Source organism: Tubulanus polymorphus, chromosome 9 (assembly GCF_964204645.1).
Source record: "Tubulanus polymorphus chromosome 9, tnTubPoly1.2, whole genome shotgun sequence".
Lineage (NCBI taxonomy): Eukaryota > Metazoa > Nemertea > Palaeonemertea > Tubulaniformes > Tubulanidae > Tubulanus > Tubulanus polymorphus.
In genome coordinates this window covers 2107800-2125653 of record NC_134033.1, presented here as the reverse complement: position 1 = coordinate 2125653, position 17854 = coordinate 2107800, and the positions used below count along the sequence as shown (strand labels likewise).

Here is a 17854-nt window from a genome sequence, read left to right as displayed (position 1 = left end):
CATTTTTCAATTTTTTACTTTCTGGCGAAATCATGTTTGTAGTTCCAAAAATGAGCCTAGTGCCAAACTCCATATTAGCCAATTTTTAATTCGACCGTTCATAACCTTTCATTTCGGCTCATTTCTATTGGCCAAACTTTGATAACAAAGTATTATGGAACAATGAACGGTAAACAGGTTAACCGCAAACAAATGTGGAAATATGATTACCACTAGTACTTGTTCAGCTTCGTTGAACAATGCATTGATTTCGATTTCTTTATTGCTTGTATTCAATATACCATGCATTAACACATTTGTTAGTGGGCTGCAGCCGTTAGTACAGGGCCTGTAATTATCAAAACCACTAGTTTTAAAATCCTACCTCAATTACTAATTACCACTTTAATTTCGGTGTGACTATTTCCTGTCAAAGTTGCCTGTTTAGAATCTTGACCCAAGCAAATCGAATTAAGTACTAGCACTAAAACCCTAATTTGTCATTGTTTCTGCAATTGTTTACCGATACGTTGATAGTCAAGTTTCATTGACGCACTTAAATAGGCCTAACCATTTTCATTGGTTAATGAATTATTGAATAACTAACTGACCATATAAAATGGTCATAATTTGTTCAATAGTTCACAGTTACCTTACTTTCCACGCCATGGCTAGTAAACGTTTTTCTAAAAGTAGTATCTTCAAACTATATCAGAGTGCATATAAGATCAAATTCCAATGGGATTTAATATTACCTCCGGATGTGCTAGATCTGCTGAAATTATACGACAGAGCATACAATTGCAACTGTGATATTGCAATTCCGACGTTGTTAACGTGTATTGCGTCGATTGCTGGACCAAACACTCGTGTCAGTACAAAAGATGCCGGGTTCATCAGTCCTTTGAATAGCTACATGATGATAGTTGGTGATCCTGGATGTGGCAAATCGAATTGTTTCGAGCGGATTATCGAACCGTTTTCGGATTACTATACCGATGCAAATGCAGGAAATAACTTCATTTTGGAGACTTATTCTGTAGCCGGGGTACAGAAACACCAGGCTTTAAATTCTGGTTATGGACTTATCACGTCGGACGAAGGAGGTAGACTCCTCAAAGCTATTAACATAAAACAGAAAAATGGCGAAACTGAACGTGCGTTGCTTTGCAAAATGTGGGGAGGTCGGGGAGATACTTCAACTTTATCCAACGGACAAAGAGGATTCAATAAAACATCAATGTCGATGAACGTCATGGTTCAGGCCGAACCACTTTTAATGGAACTAGTGCAATTGTGTCGTGGGGACGGTTTTATAGACAGATTTACATTCTGTGTATGCAAACCCGAATTGCATCAACCTGAAGAAAACGTTAGAGCGCATCGCGAAGTGATGAACTCCCCCTTGAAAAACGGGTTCAAAAGCATTCTGCAGTCTGTGTATGAAGTACACCTGAACAATAAGGTGACATACACATTATCTGATGAAAGTGAGAATTTGTTTAATGAAATCAGGAAAGAATACATCGATTACCTTCAACGCAGATACCACGAAAATATTGGTAAGTTGCTGAAACCATGGTTTTACCAATGGTCTTTAATCGTAAGGCTATGCATTCATTTTTACGTTTATTTTCATATTTCAGAAGAAAACCAAGAACAGAACGGCGATATATACGTGGCATCGTCAAAGGATGCGACGCACATATTTCGGCTTGCTGCGTTACTGCATATATTCGTTGAGGCGATGATGCACACCATAAGGAGATCCGACAATAGATTCACCATTTCAGAAATTATTCCAATGCAACAAATGCAAGCTGCGAAAACACTTTTCAGAACAATGCAGCACCAGAAAGCTATATTTCTCGAGGTATGCATTCCCCAAATCAAATTAATTTCATCACGTACGAAAAATGCATTGGCGCTAATCACTGAGAACCAATTTACTGCTCAATGGGTCTTAATAAAAAGTTCATTGCCCACACAAATTATTAAACATTTACGACAATAATAACTACCGGTTACACTAAATTATTTTTTCCATTTTGATTTACAGGCAGTGGAACATCACAATGCTGTAGATTCAATACACGCGCCTCGCGTGTCATCATTTCCGCAAAAGATATCGAAGGCTTTGCTTTCGTCACAAGGACCCGTCACATCTGTACGCAACATTCACAGAGTTGTGAAAAGCTGTCTAGCAGAACAAGTTAAAGGTAATTATTATTGTTAGTACTAGTCAAACGTTTTATAGCTTCATTTTGCTGTTATTTTGGGCCGTCATTGACGCTGCCATAATCGATGAGCCTCATAATCCTCTTTTACTATCAGTTTCTAACTACTGAAACTTTATTTCAGGCGAATTACTGCAGTTGACCGAACGAGGATTCGGCCGAATTTACATTCTTGGAAGATCAGTATTCTTCATGAAACCGCATCCGGACACCGTGCAACTTCCTGAATATGACGATATTTTCAATTCTGGAATCGACATTCAGCATTACAGTGAAAATTTCTCAAAGGATTGTTTACCTGAATTTATTACGCATTTACCAAAACATTACCAGCATGAACTATTGTAATTACATCTATCGGCCCCATTTATACTATACCCCATTGTGAATAATATTATACCTTATTCATACCATAAGAAACTTACTTGAATAGCGATTAATAGTTATCACATTGTCACTTTTGAAAAATTTTTCAATGTAAATATATTCGATTGGAATAAATAATTGAGTCCTAATAGTGATTAATAATTATCACATTTTCACTTTTAAAAACTCATATGGCTGGCTGTTTTCTAGACATTTCTGCATGGTTTTCTTGGATGCAACTCAACCATTTTGGGGGGAGGGATGCGGAGCTGGAAAAATATCCCCGGAGATGTATCCTAGAGAGGTCACTGTCCCCGATGTCACTCTATGTCACTGTCCCCGATGTCACTCTATGTCACTGTCCCACCCGATGTCACTCTATGTCACTGTCCCCGATGTCACTCTATGTCACTGTCCCCGATGTCACTCTATGTCACTGTCCCCGATGTCACCCTATGTCACTGTCCCCGATGTCACTCTATGTCACTGTCCCCCATGTCACCCGATGTCACTGTCCCCATTGTCAATGTCATAAAATGTCAGAAAAAGTAGTTCCACATTTGAGTAAGAGAGTGAGAATACGTTACATATTTATATATTCTCAATTGCTGTGTAAGGGATAGTAAAGGTGCACCCATTTCATTAATGATACAAAGACCGATGAAAAGATACATTTTTCACAACATTTCATTTTTTACGCGGCATGTATGCCGGGGAAATCCCGCCAAAATGACGTCATCTACTTTCGGGAATATCGAATTGGCGGTCGGCGGACTTATCTGAACGAGTCCGACGTGTGGTGTTATCCATGGCCAAATGAAGTCCCAGGATTCCAATCCCTGGCACGCGACTGAGCCCGAATACAGCAATATGACGTCATCTACTTCCGCGTTTTCCGAGGGAAATCCAAGATGGCGGCGCCCAGTGGATTCGATTTTTTTCGACGTCCGGGACTTCTATGGTTCGTCCTGATCATATACGGAATGGCAATATGCACCGTGAGTATAGAAATGAACGCGATGAATTTATTCCGTTAGCGTTGACGTGTTTCATAACTTAGATGATAGATGGTCGTTCACGAGCCACGAGACTAGTTTTTCTGTTACATCAAAAAACAAAATGGCGGCTTTTTCAACTGCGAAAAAATCTAAAGGTTACGGTTTAAGGTCTAGAGGGTTATCGTGTTGGGTCAAATAGAATCTAACTGGACTCATTTTAGCACCCACATTCTCAACATTGCTCAATTGTTTTTTTTATAGTTCCATTGTTTTATTGTCTATGTTTATTTATCGTGTTACTACAGGTAGCCCCGTTTAGACTGGACCTGATTCCCTGCGAGCACCTCGGGCCGCTCGGTGAATTCATCGTTTATTTACATTTCAACCACAAATACCTTTTATGCTTAATGTATGTATACAATTCAATCTTTTTAATATTGATTTACGAAATGAATAAATTTTCAAGAGCGATTTCCGATCTAAGCGCATGTCCGATTGCCCGGGACAAGGGCAGGTTGTCATAATCACTGGCGCCTCTGGCTAGTGCATTTTCATGTCTCAAAGCTTTATTTCCCAACCGAACCAAAAATTGTTCAGCCAATCGGACTGCCTGTGTAGGGCAAGAAGATATTTGAGGGGCTGGTGAAATTTCAGATGTACTTGCCCTCGTGCGAGTGGCCTTTGCTCCTTAAATCGGACCCTGACAATTAATATTTATTCTATATTTACAGATGTATTGGTGCCTGGATTGCCCATGTATGTGAAGCCATGTATGCAAATGTATTATGCAAGTGAGTTGAAATATTGCTTATCAACTCAATTGCTATTAGTAATAGGGATAATAGGGGTTCATATCAAAGAATGAATGGTCGAATGAGTAAAAAATGAAAAATAAATTCGAGCATGCGAGAATTTATTTTTCATTTTTTATGAGCTCAGCTAGAATTAAAAAGTTGACTTCATTCCGAAAACCAATTGTTTTCTTAGTTCTCACTGATCCTGGTAAATCCTGGAATTCTATTTTCTTGAAAATTCAGAGATTTGAATTTTTGGTGGTTTGTTGTTGACCAGTCGTGCAGTGACCCAGCATAAGAAACGCCCCCTACTGGGTTTTTGCGGTGAAGATGTAATTGTTTAACAGTTTCTAATTTTCATTTCCAGGAGAAAAAATATAAGTCGTCGCTGTCGAATTTTGTGGATAATACAAACTTTTATCGTCGGATTTCCGTCGTTGAGAATTTTAAAATCGTACGAACCGCCACCGTCTGCTACCTCAACCGTAACGTCTAGCAACAAGAAACAGAAATGAGAAAATTTATGTTCGTTTTACCAATGCGCCATCTATCGTATAGATGCGTTGACCTCGAAATTTAATTATGATGTATCGATGTATTTATAGATGAATTTTTAGAATAATTAATCTGTTTGAAATCTCTTTTACGATTTGTTTATGGTCTGCATATTTCCTCTCTTGCCAAGAAACATTTGTTGAGCGTCAAGGAGGAATTAATTTTGATGAAAGGAAATCAAAGTTTTTGTTTCACTGAAATTGACAAATAAGTGGATTGATTGAAGCTTAAATTGCGCAAGATTCCTGCAGATTAAGAACTCGTTGTCAAGCGCAAACGGTGTGTGAGGTGTGAGGGGTACCCGCTCCGCGTGAGCAGACGGGACAGTAGTTCTTCGAAGACAGACGACATCAGTTCTATACAGGTGACAGACGACAGCTAGGATACATACAAATCGACGAAAGATAACAAGATGGATCAGTTACAGATAATGTTTGCGGCAGTTTTACTTGTCATATTGGTTCAAGGTAAACTTTCAAACAGGTATATTTCTGAATTAGGAGAAAAAGTGATAGTCAGCCATCCAGCGGGCTGTATGACTTAACTGGGGTTTGTGAGTTGTGAGGGGGACGGAGTCTACCGTATTCACTCTGTTTTCATTAACCTTTTTTTCATGCAGTACCGGTAATACTCTCTTTGTGCTGAATTACATACATATATGACCCTGTGAATTTTAATTTTTTTAGGGGCGACCGTTTCAAGTTTGACCTGTGTCTCTTGTGAGTACAATAAAGAGGACGATTCCGGAATAATGGCTCAAATGAGGAAATTCGCCGAAGACCGTAAGTGTGGATGGTGTAGGCCTATGTATTTGTCAACAATAATTTAGCTTTAACGTCTGATATCGCGGAGAGAATATACGCGATCAGAGGGCAATTTTCTCACTGGTAAAAATTATCAAGCGTTCATGAACCCAGGGCGCGTATCCGGACCCAGTTCCACAGTTAGCGTTAAGTCTGAGTTAAAGTTTGTTCCATTTCAATGAGTTAACTCAGAGTGTTAAATCTTAACTCGGAACTGTGGAACTGGACCAAGCAGGATTTTAAAAGTTGTAGGGTACAAACATATGAATTATCATAACTCGTATATACGAAAATGCTATTCTAATTTTGACACTAGTTCCATGCCATTAAAAATGGCGTCGTAACGAGTTTAGAGATAAAATAGACGGTGTTTCCATTTAATTACAGTTAGATTGAGCAAATTTCTTCCCTGAAAAAATGTTGGCATTAAAACTTTTGGCGTTGTAACGGACTTTGATTAGTTAGGTATTTGTCATTGAATATTATATCGATATCACATAAGAAACCAATGCGTAAATATATAATTTATTCAGCCCGGCGATTGTTAATAGATTTGTTGGAATTATCAAAGGTATTCAACTAAAAGTGAAATCTTGTATAATGAAAAACTTTATAGGGGTAAGAAGTCTATTTTTTGTCTGACGTAAATCTTTTTTGGACATTTCTCTCAATCCTTGGAGCACATACCTCAAATTGGTCTCAAAACGACCAGTGAAACTTTGCAGTCTAAATGAACCATCGTTTTTTATATTCATTGTACACTTTATTGAAGAATGGCTTAGTAGTCAAATTTTAACTACTTTGAATCAGAGAAAAGATACTCCATTAAAATAATTTCAACAGTTTATTTCCATGCCTACCATTTGAAATTATTTTCAAATCATCAAAAATTATGGTTCGTAGGCATACACCCCTGCCAATCCAAACACCTGCGAGAGTTTTGGTAAAGGATGCCCTAGTCATTATCAAAGCGTGTTCGGTTTTCAGATGGAGTGATAGCAGCCGATGCTGAGAGTGAAATCACCAGCGGGAAGGTGTTTTCTGGGAAGGATTGCATGCGCGGAATGTACACGAAATCTGAAAATAATGGCGGCTTGAAGCCTTCACCTGAGGACCTTCAATTCTACAAGGATGCCGTTATGAGTGTCACGTGTCCCAGTAACTATACATGCGTGGTAGGTATCAGTATCAGGGATGGATCGAGACCTTGCCCAATAAGAGGGACCGGACGGGTTGCTATAGGGTTCTTTTAATTCCTTAGATACCCTACAAATCTAAACGCTCAAAGGGATGAAATAAATTGAAATTCTGGGGCCTGGGCCCGGTTTCACGAAAAAGTTAAACTCAAATTTTTGGTGTAATTGCCATTGGTTATTTCATGTTTTCAATGAGGACAACAATTCGAACTTTACTGTTTTAGGCTTAAACTTTTTCGTGAAACTAGACCCAGTTGCTCAAAAGTTGGTTAGAGTTAACCAGTGGATAATTGACATATAGTGACAATTAAAAGTTCATCGTTACTACGGTATTTATCCGCCAGTTATCTTTAACAAACCTTTGAGCAACTGAAGACCCAGAGCTTCTCCCTCGATTCATCTTAAGCGACAGGGCCCCCAAACTCCCATAAGGATTTTGCGTTTTACGGCATGGCGTTCATGTACCGAAGTTTAGGCGTCGGATTACCGTGTATCCACAGCTGCTGGATCCGCCCTGCAGGCCGTTTCAAGCGGCAATAGCCAGAGTTCAAAGTGTTTTACGAAATTCTCTATTTTATTACAGAAATTAAATCATGAATCAACGTATTGAGGAGTTCCTGAAGATGACTATTAGGATATAGTCGAAACGTTGAAATAAACTACTATCTCGAAGTTTCATTTTCGGACTTTTTATTATCATTGTGGGATTCTCTCCTCATCGCGTCAACACGGATATAGTGTTCTACCAATCGTGATGAATCAACGTACTTTCGAGGATGTTTTCCAACGGAAAATAGTCACTATTGCGTTGACGCAGAAGAAGATTTTAGTAGCTCACCCGATGGCTTTGCAGCCACATTCCATTGCTGCAACAATTTCGACTATTGTAACAGTGCTGCCATCAGTGCTGACGGGATGAATTTGATAATGATTGTTGGAGGTGTTCTCGGCGCGTGGCAGTTTTTGGACGACTAAATATCAGTGATGCGTTTTAGGGATCATAAACCTTAATTCGCTTTTAGACTTTTAAACAAATTATTGCGTTGCTGAATTGCATAAACGACGAAGTCGGGGGTTGCCACGGCGAATAAAAACGTCTTCAATCTCGTCATCCAGGAATAAGGAAAAAGAATAGGCGACCGGTTTTTCCTTGTGTTGAGCCTTTATCAGCGGCGACGTTTTTCAATTACGCTTAACACATGATTTGACGGGATTATAATATATACCCTTAACTAAATTCAAAAAGTTGCCGGTTTTACAATTAGCTATTTATTGCTTTCATAAAGTCACCCTGACTGAAAACTGAATCGAATGTTATATTTTTTGTTACATCTTTATTAAGTTGCTTATAGCTCGTAACGAAATTTTATTTTCTTTTTTTTGTTTTGTTTGAAATGTTTATGATATCAATAGCCATTGCATTATATTCATGTTACGTATGTTATTTATGAAGCAGATCGCTCAGTTTGTTACATTTTTTGTTACATCGTCTTCGCTTATAGCTCGTTACAAAATTTTGTTAAATGTTTAAAATATCAATTAACCGATACAGTAATCATTTATGTTGTAAAAAAGTTTGTTCGAAAAAGCTTGCCTATAGCCCAAAGTATTTGTCTAAGGGGCGGATCTAGGATTTGTCCAATGAGAAGAAGGACACTTTTTACGAAACATCACGTACCCCCCCCCCCGTACTCTGGATACTTCTACACCATTTTAGGGGGTGCTTTCGGTAATTTCATGCGTTGAAAAAACTATCATAGGTGGAAAAACTTGGTCCAAAAAGTTTTGGGGTGACATTTTTGAGCGCACTTCAAATTTGAGGGGGGTCCGGACACCCTGACATCCCCTTGATCCGCCCCTAGGTCAGCGTAGTAGATCTAGTGTCTCTTTGTTTTTTAGATGTGTGTACGACCCAAAAATGGTTTTTGATTTATGAAAACTGTTTTATTAATATTTTCGTTTTGATTCCATGTGATCGAACATATCCATGTTCAACATGACGCATTTGTATTTGGTGAACTCGAAATCGAGGTTCCACGGCGACGCCGAAACCAGAAACGGACCGTCGCTCTCCGGCTCGTCGCAATACTTCAAAACCCGTTCGTTCACGTGTCTGAAATAGTCGACCTCTGCGTAGAAATCTGCGGCGTTTTCTCGGCGAACTTTCTCCCAAAACGATCGATTGAAATAACGATAAAACTCGTAATCGTCTGCGCTGTATTGATCGTGAATCGTTTTGGCGCGTTTTTCAAGTTGTTGCTCGGCAACCGGCCACAGACGATCGCGGCCGCCGCGTTTTTGTCGTCTATTTTTGATTGCGAACGATTGAAATAAAATGTCCTCCAATCGCCAATTTGCGATTCGCCTGAATAACACTAACGATTCGTAGAAATACTCTAGAATCATAACTAGGGAAAATTCTCGATTTATCAATTCGACGAATCGGTTGAAATAAGACCGTTCAAGGGGAAATCCCGCCGAGTCGGCCGAACCGCCGAATTGTGTGATAAGCAAATTCCGAAGCCCGGCGTAATTTCTTTTCCCGTCAGCCCGTCTATGTTGTCGTCTGCGATCAACGGCCGTTATTCGAGAACGATGTTTTTCGAAATTCGAGAGATACTCGAGAACCGGGTTCGGCGACGAGCCAATATCGGGCATTTCTGCGGCAACTTTGAACGTTTCGAAAGCGGACAGGAACTGGCTCCACGGATTCTCAATGATCGCGACCGATAAGATTTCCTCCGGGTCCGAGTGCAAAATCGTCTTCAATTTCGTCTCGTCGTATTTGATGTGCGACGTTAGAATATCGACGCCTCCGTTCCGACCAGCTTCCGGTAACAGCCAACTTCCGGGCCAGCTTATCAACGTGCCGTATGTCAACGGATCCATTTTATGAAAAATGAAATTCAGGTTTTGCTTGTCGGCGTATCGGGCCAGCACACCGCCGACTGTAGTGGAACCGCTTTCGTACACCTTCAAGAAGTAAACGCGTTTTCTCGCTCGTGCCACCTCGGATCGCCTCCTGAAAATAATTTTAAGAAATCTTTAACATTAGAAATCTTATAAGAGGACAGAAAATCATTCTTCTGAACGCAGTCTTCTGCTAGAAGATTTTACACCATGGCCCAGTTCGACATTTGTGAGTTAGAGTTAACTCTTAGTTAAAGTTAGTTCATTTTCGATGTGTTAACTCAGAGCCAAATCTTAACTCAGAACTGTGGAACTGGACCCATATGAACAATTATATTATTGAACGTTTTCCAAAAATCTCTGTGGAACTTGTACGTCAACGTGTTGGGGTTTCTTCGTGTTATAAATTCCCGATAAACCTGGAAAAGTTATGGAAATTGTTATAATTCAATTGTTATTTTCAAAGTTTTGTGAAAATGGCTATAAAATTGTTTGTTTCGTGTCATCTGAAAGAGTGAAAAAGCTATGAAATTCCAGAATTTTTTTTTGTAGAAATTTTAGAGATTTGGTTCGTTTTTAGTGACTAGGGCGTTTTGCTTTTTTAATTTGTGTGTTAGTAAAATTTTATTCATTCGTGTGATACAAAGAATAAATTGCTTTTGCTTGAACTCGATGTGGTCTGGGTAATGTGTTCTTCTCGTTTTACCCGTGGAGGGGCTGCGAACGCACCCACGCAAGATCCCGAGTTCCACTATTTTTAGTCAAAGAAACTTTTTTTAGATTACACCAATGGTTCGGTGGCCTTTGTTATATTCACTAGCGTTGGCCAGAAATGCATCTATAAAACGCTTAAAATTTTCAGAATCTCGGGTATTGGCCTATAGATATATGGCCCTGAAAAATGTCTGGAATAATCGATGATTGCAAATTGAAGGAACCGACGTTTTTTCTTTTTTTACCGTAATAAGATGATTCCGAGGACCAGCAAGTTCATGACGAGCACCAAGGTCAGTTTCAATAAACCAAATCGCATTTTTCTTGACGTTGATGCGAATGCGCCGATGGAGTAGTTCTAAATTTTGCTGAAATATCGTCATCAATAAATAAAATCAGTTCAGCAGTCTTAGGCGGTTAGTTTATTCTCGGCTAACCAAGGTCCGGACGACGTAAAGCAATAACAACGCAAACAGTCTTTAAAAAAGAAATCAACCCCCCCCCCCCTGTTTCGCTCCCGGCAGGTGGGTTCGTAAGTGACACCAAATCAGAAAATCTAACGAAATCTTCGAATTAAATAAATAATCGGGTCAATCCCTATTTCAAGATTTAAAAAAAAAGAAATATATGAGTAATAAAGGAGATACTTACACGGAAATTCGCCACTGATATTATTCCATATTTTTCAGCGGCGCGTCTCTACAAAAACAAGGTTTAGATTGTACTCGATCCTGGACACGAACTATCTGTGACGCTGATGATGCTTCGCTGTTGAAAAATCCGTCGTCAAAACGGAATAATTTATTATCGTTTATGGATGGTTATTATGTACGCGTTATATACATTACTTCTCAGATTGTAGATTGTCACGCGATTTAACCGTTATTTTGAAATTCGAAATCATCGGCAGACGACACTGCAACTCGACGTATATATACAGGGTGCCGCCACTTTCCGCAAAGTAACAAATTCCCCGATTTTTCCTACACAAAATTCTCTGAGAGTGATAAGATTTTTACGATTTATTCACTTTTCATTGAATCACGTAAGAATCGCCAGAAAAAATCTACATCTCATTTTCTTCATAATGATGCTACATATAAATTATGTTTTAACAAGAAGGGGCCGCGACATGCAGAGCTAATTGATATTCAATCAAAACTCATCTTTCAAAAAAGGAGACATGGAGGGACCGTAACAATATGGCGCCTAGTAACTGATGCAGCGGAAACTTCTTCATTGAAGGATCGTGGGACTTTAAAAAAAACCAATTGAGGCAGTCAAGTGTTCTATGACAATATCTGCATCATAAATGATCGGATATGTCATTGCTTTAGTTGTTTGCACAAAATTGATACGGATAAATTTTTAATTCTAAATAGAATCAAGCAACGAGGTTTTTATGAGCAAACAATCGTGTAACATTTTATGATTGTGTTGTTAGTATTCCCATCGGGCAGACGCCGCAGCCGTACGCGAACACACTGAGTATAGAATTAAAACTAATTCAAAACATCGAAAACGTAATTTATCTATTAACAAGTCACGCCTGACGCTGGTCTCTAGAGAGAGTCCAAACCGTCGTGTCTTTTAATTTTCGAATTTAACTTTTGATGAAATTCGGATTTTTCTAATCTTTTGAATTCGTTCAGTTTTTCTAATCTTTCGCGATGTTCTTCAGGAACAGTCCCTTCACAAATCCAGGGCTAATCTTTCTTCCATGCTCATGTCTCTGCCCTTTCCCTCTTTACTTCTCTTCCTTTTCTCCCTGCTCCAGTCCCTCTCTCTCTCTCCTCTCTTCATCTTTCCCTCTTCCTCCATATCCTCGCCTTTCTCTCTCCTCTTTCTCCCTCTCCCCTTCTCTCTCTCTCCTTATTCACGTCTCACTCTGCTCACACCCTCTCCTCTCTGCCATCATCTCGCTTTCCCTGTCCCCTCTCTCATTCTTTTCTCCACGAGTTTACTACCGTGGGTCCGGGCCCACAGTTACGAGTAAAACATAAATCACAGTTAAAATCAGTTAATTTTCAATGTTTAACTCTGCAAAGAGCCCGAATTTAATTCAGAACCGTGGAACTTGGAACCAGCAGAAAAATATATGCAAATTTTCATAATACAAAAACAGTACTTACTGCATATATGATATACTTACCTATACATACACGCACACACTGTGTCGTCTGTCATCAACGTTGAGCTGTTTGTCGATATAGTGCAGCTGGTCAACACGTTTACGCGCTGCTGCTGGGACTGTCTCTAATCAACCCCTCAACTCAGTTCAGTTTTATTCGTTACTTCATACAATTGTACAAAAGCAATGCTTGTCATCGATTTAATCGATTATCGCATTGTATTCAATTCAGTGTCTGATTCGTTCTGGTTTTTTTTTTTCATGCGGTTTGTTTTTAATTTCCAGGGCGGCTATAGGCGAGTGCATGGGAGGTTTAGTTCGAAAGTCGAGAAAACCAGATCCTGAGCAAGACTCTTTCTGGTGATACTTTCATCAAATTTTTGGACTGAGCGTGCCCTTTTATTTTGTCAAAAAAAGATGATACTCGGTGCATTTCCCTTATATTTGTAGACATCAAAATGCCCAGAAAAACAAAACAGAATTTACAAAGTAACACTAACTTTAAAGCAACGCAATAATAACATTTCCATGGATAGATTTCCAATTCGAGTTCAGAACCATTTCCACCTTTTGAAATATTAAGTACAGTCTTTATATTATTTTCGAAATATTAATATCAGCAAAATTACCATGAATGAGCAAAATGAAATCAGCAAACCGGCCCGCTGCGCCCTGGGTCGATGCTCAGACCCGGGTCATCGTCCAGGTCCGCGGTCCGTTGTGTAACCCGTGGCGGCCGGCACCGTTACCGTCACGTGCCGCCACCTTGCGATATTCCGCTAAACTACAGATATTACTTCCTGGTTCTGAGTTTTCGTGGAGTTTATGCGGAGTTTATCAGAATCGACGCGTTCATTTACGGGGAATATATTCGGCTAATGGTCGTTTTTTAAGGAAAATATGGGATTATGTGGATTAAGTTGGATTATCTTGTGATCAGGCGGATATGGGGAATAACATAGTGAGAAAAATAGGCAAGATTTGTGTAAGTATTCGACTGAAATGATAATACCTGTCAGAATCAGGAAGGATGACATTGAATTTTGACAGATCAACTAAAATTTGAAAAACGTGCCCGCACACGTAGCCTGAAATGACTCCTTAGTCAATTAGTTACTGATTCCTAGGTCACCTGACTCTTCATCCAAGGATCAAAATGTTTCAATTTCTAGATTAGTTTCTAAAATGTTTGATTTTTAAATTCTAAATTCCAGCCAAAGGCCGAGGGACCCAAGTTAGGCTTTGGTTTGGGGTCATTCATTTATTACGTACACATTAGGGGAGGGGGGAGGGGTCAGAGCAATTGCGTACTGTAATGCTTAATGTATATGGAAAAATGGCCAATTTCGCAAACAGAGGGGGAGGGGGGTGAAAAATTCAAATTTTATGCGTCGGTAATAAATGAATGATCCCTTAGTTGCGCTTGCTTGTGTACTACATATACTAAGACAAAGTCCTTTTTAATTAACTCTAGTCTCCACAATACTTAGCGCCACCTACTAGCTCTTAGACGAGTAGAAAAATGGCTAATAACTAGCTTACTTAGACTTTGACTCCAGAATTAGATGATATAACTTATCAAGAAAAAAAAAAAAATTTTTACATTGGAGATAACTCGACCAGCTCTTGGAGATAATTGAATTATCAGCCTGTTGATTGAGCCTGGTTCCCAGGATAATAATAATAATAATAATAATAATAGTCATTTATATAGCGCAGTTTTCCATAGAAATAAAGTTCAAATGCGCTCTTCCCAGGTGGATTACCCGTTGAAGTAAGCTCAGAGCAGTTTAGTTCCAGGATGATGATGAACTCATTATTGTAGTGAACTGGATTTTTGTAGACCCGGTAAAAGAGTTAAGATTTGATTCAGCAGAGTTTGATTTAATTATTCATTGAAAAAGAACTCGTAGATACTTGACCTTATTGCGCCGTATAACATTTATACATCTAGATCGAACATGCAATAAATCGACAAAACAAATCATCGATAAATGACATTCGATGAAAGCAGCGTTCAATAATCTGTTGCTGGGACTTGAACCCGATGGCACCGAGTGCCTACATGATATCGTTGCAGTGCTGGACCATCGATAACTTTCCCCCAAAATAATTCTAAACTTACTTAACCAGGTTCTATACTTACTTACTTAATCCTCCATATCCCTTCTGGGACATAAGACCGTGACAAACTTCTTCCACTTGGACGGGTCCTTAGCTGCGCGTTGAACCTGGTCTCAGATAAGACCATTAAAGACAGTTCAGTGGTGATGGTGCGTCTCCTTGTCGTTTTGGGGCGGCCACGCCTACGTTTACCGGGAGGGGTCCATCCATCTCAGTGCGACCAGGGCCCAGTTTCACAAAAACCATTAAGGCCTAAATCGATTTTAAGATAAACTGAATTAACGAAGAAATTAAATCGATTTAAGAGTTAAACCTTTTTGCGAAACTGGGCCCTGGGCTTATAGCAAACTGATTTATTTATTTTGTTCTAAACTATGTATGACTGGTTGATTATTGTTGATTGTTACAGGGTTGCGGACCGCCACCGCGTCCCGAGAATCGAACCGTTTATATCAACAACCATCCAGTACCCGACGTAGAGGTCTATATACCGGAGCATTACGTCAATAATAAAATCATCTCTTCCAAGGTTAGTATCAACCAAAAGGTTACCCTTCTCCAGGAACAATTTGAAAAATAAGCCCCCCCCTGCTGCAGATGCCATTTCAGCTTGTTTCATCCAAAGAGATATCACATTAGGATCCTTTAGACTTTCTCAGATGGTACCAAATCTGTTACGGGAAAGATTTTCGGGGTCAGCCAACTGAAAATTTAGAGGGTAGCACGTTGCCCTGGTGCTACCCCCTGGATAGGCCTAGAATTAAAATGAACTTTGCCTGATCTAAAGTTGTAAGATTGGCTATAGAACCAAAATGAGCTTAGACTGGTCTTAAGTTGTTAGATTGGTTATAGAACTAAAATGAGCTTAGACTGGTCTTAAGTTGTTAGATTGGTTATAGAACTAAAATGAGCTTAGACTGGTCTTAAGTTGTTAGATTGGTTATAGAACTAAAATGAGCTTAGACTGGTCTTAAGTTGTTAGATTGGTTATAGAACTAAAATGAGCTTAGACTGGTCTTAAGTTGTTAGATTGGTTATAGAACTAAAATGAGCTTTGACTGGTCTTAAGTTGTTAGATTGGTTATAGAACCAAAATGAGCTTAGACTGGTCTTACATCCAAAAGTGGTCTTAAATCTTTAAGGCAAGTAAAGTAGCCATTTATCGGTTTTAATTTAGAACAATTTTCTGTGTAGATTTAAGACCAATTTGCATTGAAGAGTTGCGGATTGGCTCTGAGATTTAGAATATTGACATAGAACTTCAAATTCATTAAACTGTGGATGATTTGAATTCTAAATGTTAACCGTAACAGATCTCAGTGTTGTAACCCGCACCCGTGTCTGTACCTAGGGTTGGATGGGACGAGGTTACGTGAGTCTCTGGGATGGGGGGGTTGTCAGGTTTGTCGCTGATTGTCGTTAAAAGTTTCTCTGATCATGTCGTTTATCGTTTTCAGTACACGTTATGGAATTTCTTGCCGAAAAATCTGTTCGAGCAATTTCAACGAATCGCCAACTTCTATTTCCTATGCATCGGGATCATTCAGGTGAGGACAGCGAAAAGTTCGTTCTTCGTTTCCCAGCGGGAGGTTTACGTGTGTCGAATTACATGTTAATAGGGTGCGGGTTGATTGTTCAGTTTGTTTATCTTGTTTTATGTCATCCGGATCTTGGTTTTCCCATTTTGATCATTCGTAACCGCAAGATTGGACAACAGCCTTAGAAATTGTAATAATTTTAGAATCTAAAAAAAAAACATTTTTTATGGCAAAGTAAAAATTTGGTTTTTCCACAATTTTCCAAAAAGATTTGATTTTCAATTGACAATTGATATGCCTTTGAGGTGAATGTCGACATGCCTTAGAAATTCAAATCAGCTTTTTTCAGTTGACTATCGACACGCCTTAGCAATTCAAAATTCAAATGAGTTTTTCAGTTAACTATGGGCATGTCTTAGAAATTCAAATTTGAAGTAGTTTTTTTTTCAGTAACTATTGACACGCCTTAGAAATTCAAAATTCAAATGTATTTTTTCAGTGCCTTATCACCGGGTGCAAGTCAGTTATTTCAAAATTCAAATTTATTATTTTTCTCAGTTAACTATAGACATGCCTTAGAAATTCAAATTTCAAATGAGCTTTTTCAGTTAACTGTTGACATGCTTTAGAAATTCAAATTTCAAGTGAGTTTTTTTCAGTTAACTATAGACATGCCTTAGAAATTCAAATTTCAAATGAGCTTTTTTCAGTTAACTGTTGACATGCTTTAGAAATTCAAATTTCAAGTGAGTTTTTTTCAGTTAACTATAGACATGCCTTAGAAATTCAAATTTCAAATGAGCTTTTTTCAGTTAACTATCGACACGCCTTAGAAATTCAAATTTCAAATGAGCTTTTTTCAGTTAACTATCGACACGCCTTAGAAATTCAAATTTCAAATGAGCTTTTTTCAGTTAACTATCGACACGCCTTAGAAATTCAAATTTCAAATGAGCTTTTTTCAGTTAACTATCGACACGCCTTAGAAATTCAAATTTCAAATGAGCTTTTTTCAGTTGACTATCGACACGCCTTAGAAATTCAAAATTCAAATGAGCTTTTTTCAGTTAACTGTCGACATGCCTTAGAAATTCAAATTTCAAATGAGCTTTTTTCAGTTAACTATCGACACGCCTTAGAAATTCAAAATTCAAATGAGCTTTTTCAGTTAACTGTCGACACGCCTTAGAAATTCAAAATTTAAATGAGCTTTTTCAGTTAACTGTCGACATGCTTTAGAAATTCAAATTTCAAATGAGCTTTTTTCAGTTAACTGTCGACATGCCTTAGAAATTCAAATTTCAAATGAGCTTTTTTCAGTTAACTATCGACACGCCTTAGAAATTCAAAATTCAAATGAGCTTTTTCAGTTAACTGTCGACATGCCTTAGAAATTCAAAATTCAAATGAGCTTTTTCAGTTAACTGTCGACATGCTTTAGAAATTCAAATTTCAAATGAGCTTTTTTCAGTTAACTATTGACACACCTTAGAAATTCAAAATTCGAAT

The 17854-nt window shown here is 38.6% G+C and overlaps 4 protein-coding genes across 7 annotated transcripts in view; 3 read left to right on the top strand and 1 right to left on the bottom strand.

The window, feature by feature from the left end:
- Positions 1-471: 471 nt before the first annotated feature.
- Positions 472-2564, top strand: LOC141911202 (uncharacterized). Its single transcript, XM_074802184.1, has 4 exons — positions 472-1541; positions 1626-1852; positions 2039-2198; positions 2341-2564. Exons 1-4 carry the CDS (start codon positions 599-601, stop codon positions 2562-2564), a joined length of 1554 nt encoding a protein of 517 aa, XP_074658285.1. The 5' UTR covers positions 472-598.
- Positions 2565-3484: 920 nt separating this feature from the next.
- LOC141911308 (transmembrane protein 254-like) lies at positions 3485-4963 on the top strand. Its single transcript, XM_074802300.1, has 4 exons — positions 3485-3580; positions 3886-3989; positions 4312-4371; positions 4742-4963. The coding sequence occupies exons 1-4, from the start codon at positions 3494-3496 to the stop codon at positions 4887-4889; spliced, it is 399 nt and encodes a 132-aa protein (XP_074658401.1). The 5' UTR covers positions 3485-3493; the 3' UTR covers positions 4890-4963.
- Positions 4964-8875: 3912 nt separating this feature from the next.
- LOC141911201 (galactose-3-O-sulfotransferase 3-like) lies at positions 8876-12790 on the bottom strand. Its single transcript, XM_074802183.1, has 4 exons — positions 12705-12790; positions 11204-11251; positions 10798-10920; positions 8876-9950 (listed from the first exon to the last, which is right to left on the bottom strand). Exons 3-4 carry the CDS (start codon positions 10869-10871, stop codon positions 8876-8878), a joined length of 1149 nt encoding a protein of 382 aa, XP_074658284.1. The 5' UTR covers positions 10872-10920; positions 11204-11251; positions 12705-12790.
- Positions 12791-13519: 729 nt separating this feature from the next.
- LOC141910690 (phospholipid-transporting ATPase IF-like) overlaps positions 13520-17854 on the top strand; it is a 46372-nt gene continuing 42037 nt past the window's right edge. For all 4 annotated transcript variants that reach the window (XM_074801415.1, XM_074801416.1, XM_074801413.1 and 1 more), the window contains exons 1-3: positions 13520-13668; positions 15217-15336; positions 16265-16354. In XM_074801415.1, the coding sequence (XP_074657516.1) occupies positions 13630-13668; positions 15217-15336; positions 16265-16354 (249 nt within the window). In that variant the 5' untranslated portion in view covers positions 13520-13629. The remainder of the gene's footprint in view (positions 13669-15216; positions 15337-16264; positions 16355-17854) is intronic.

Coding starts and splice junctions, on each gene's coding strand:
- LOC141911202 (XM_074802184.1), top strand. CDS start 599: ATGGTCATAATTTGTTCAATAGTTCACAGTTACCTTACTTTCCACGCC. Junction 1,542..1,625: donor CAGATACCACGAAAATATTG/GTAAGTTGCTGA, acceptor TTCATATTTCAG/AAGAAAACCAAGAACAGAAC. Junction 1,853..2,038: donor AGAAAGCTATATTTCTCGAG/GTATGCATTCCC, acceptor TTTGATTTACAG/GCAGTGGAACATCACAATGC.
- LOC141911308 (XM_074802300.1), top strand. CDS start 3,494: ATGGCGGCGCCCAGTGGATTCGATTTTTTTCGACGTCCGGGACTTCTA. Junction 3,581..3,885: donor ACGGAATGGCAATATGCACC/GTGAGTATAGAA, acceptor GTGTTACTACAG/GTAGCCCCGTTTAGACTGGA. Junction 3,990..4,311: donor AAATACCTTTTATGCTTAAT/GTATGTATACAA, acceptor CTATATTTACAG/ATGTATTGGTGCCTGGATTG.
- LOC141911201 (XM_074802183.1), bottom strand. CDS start 10,871: ATGCGATTTGGTTTATTGAAACTGACCTTGGTGCTCGTCATGAACTTG. Junction 9,951..10,797: donor CTCGGAATCATCTTATTACG/GTAAAAAAAGAA, acceptor AATTATTTTCAG/GAGGCGATCCGAGGTGGCAC.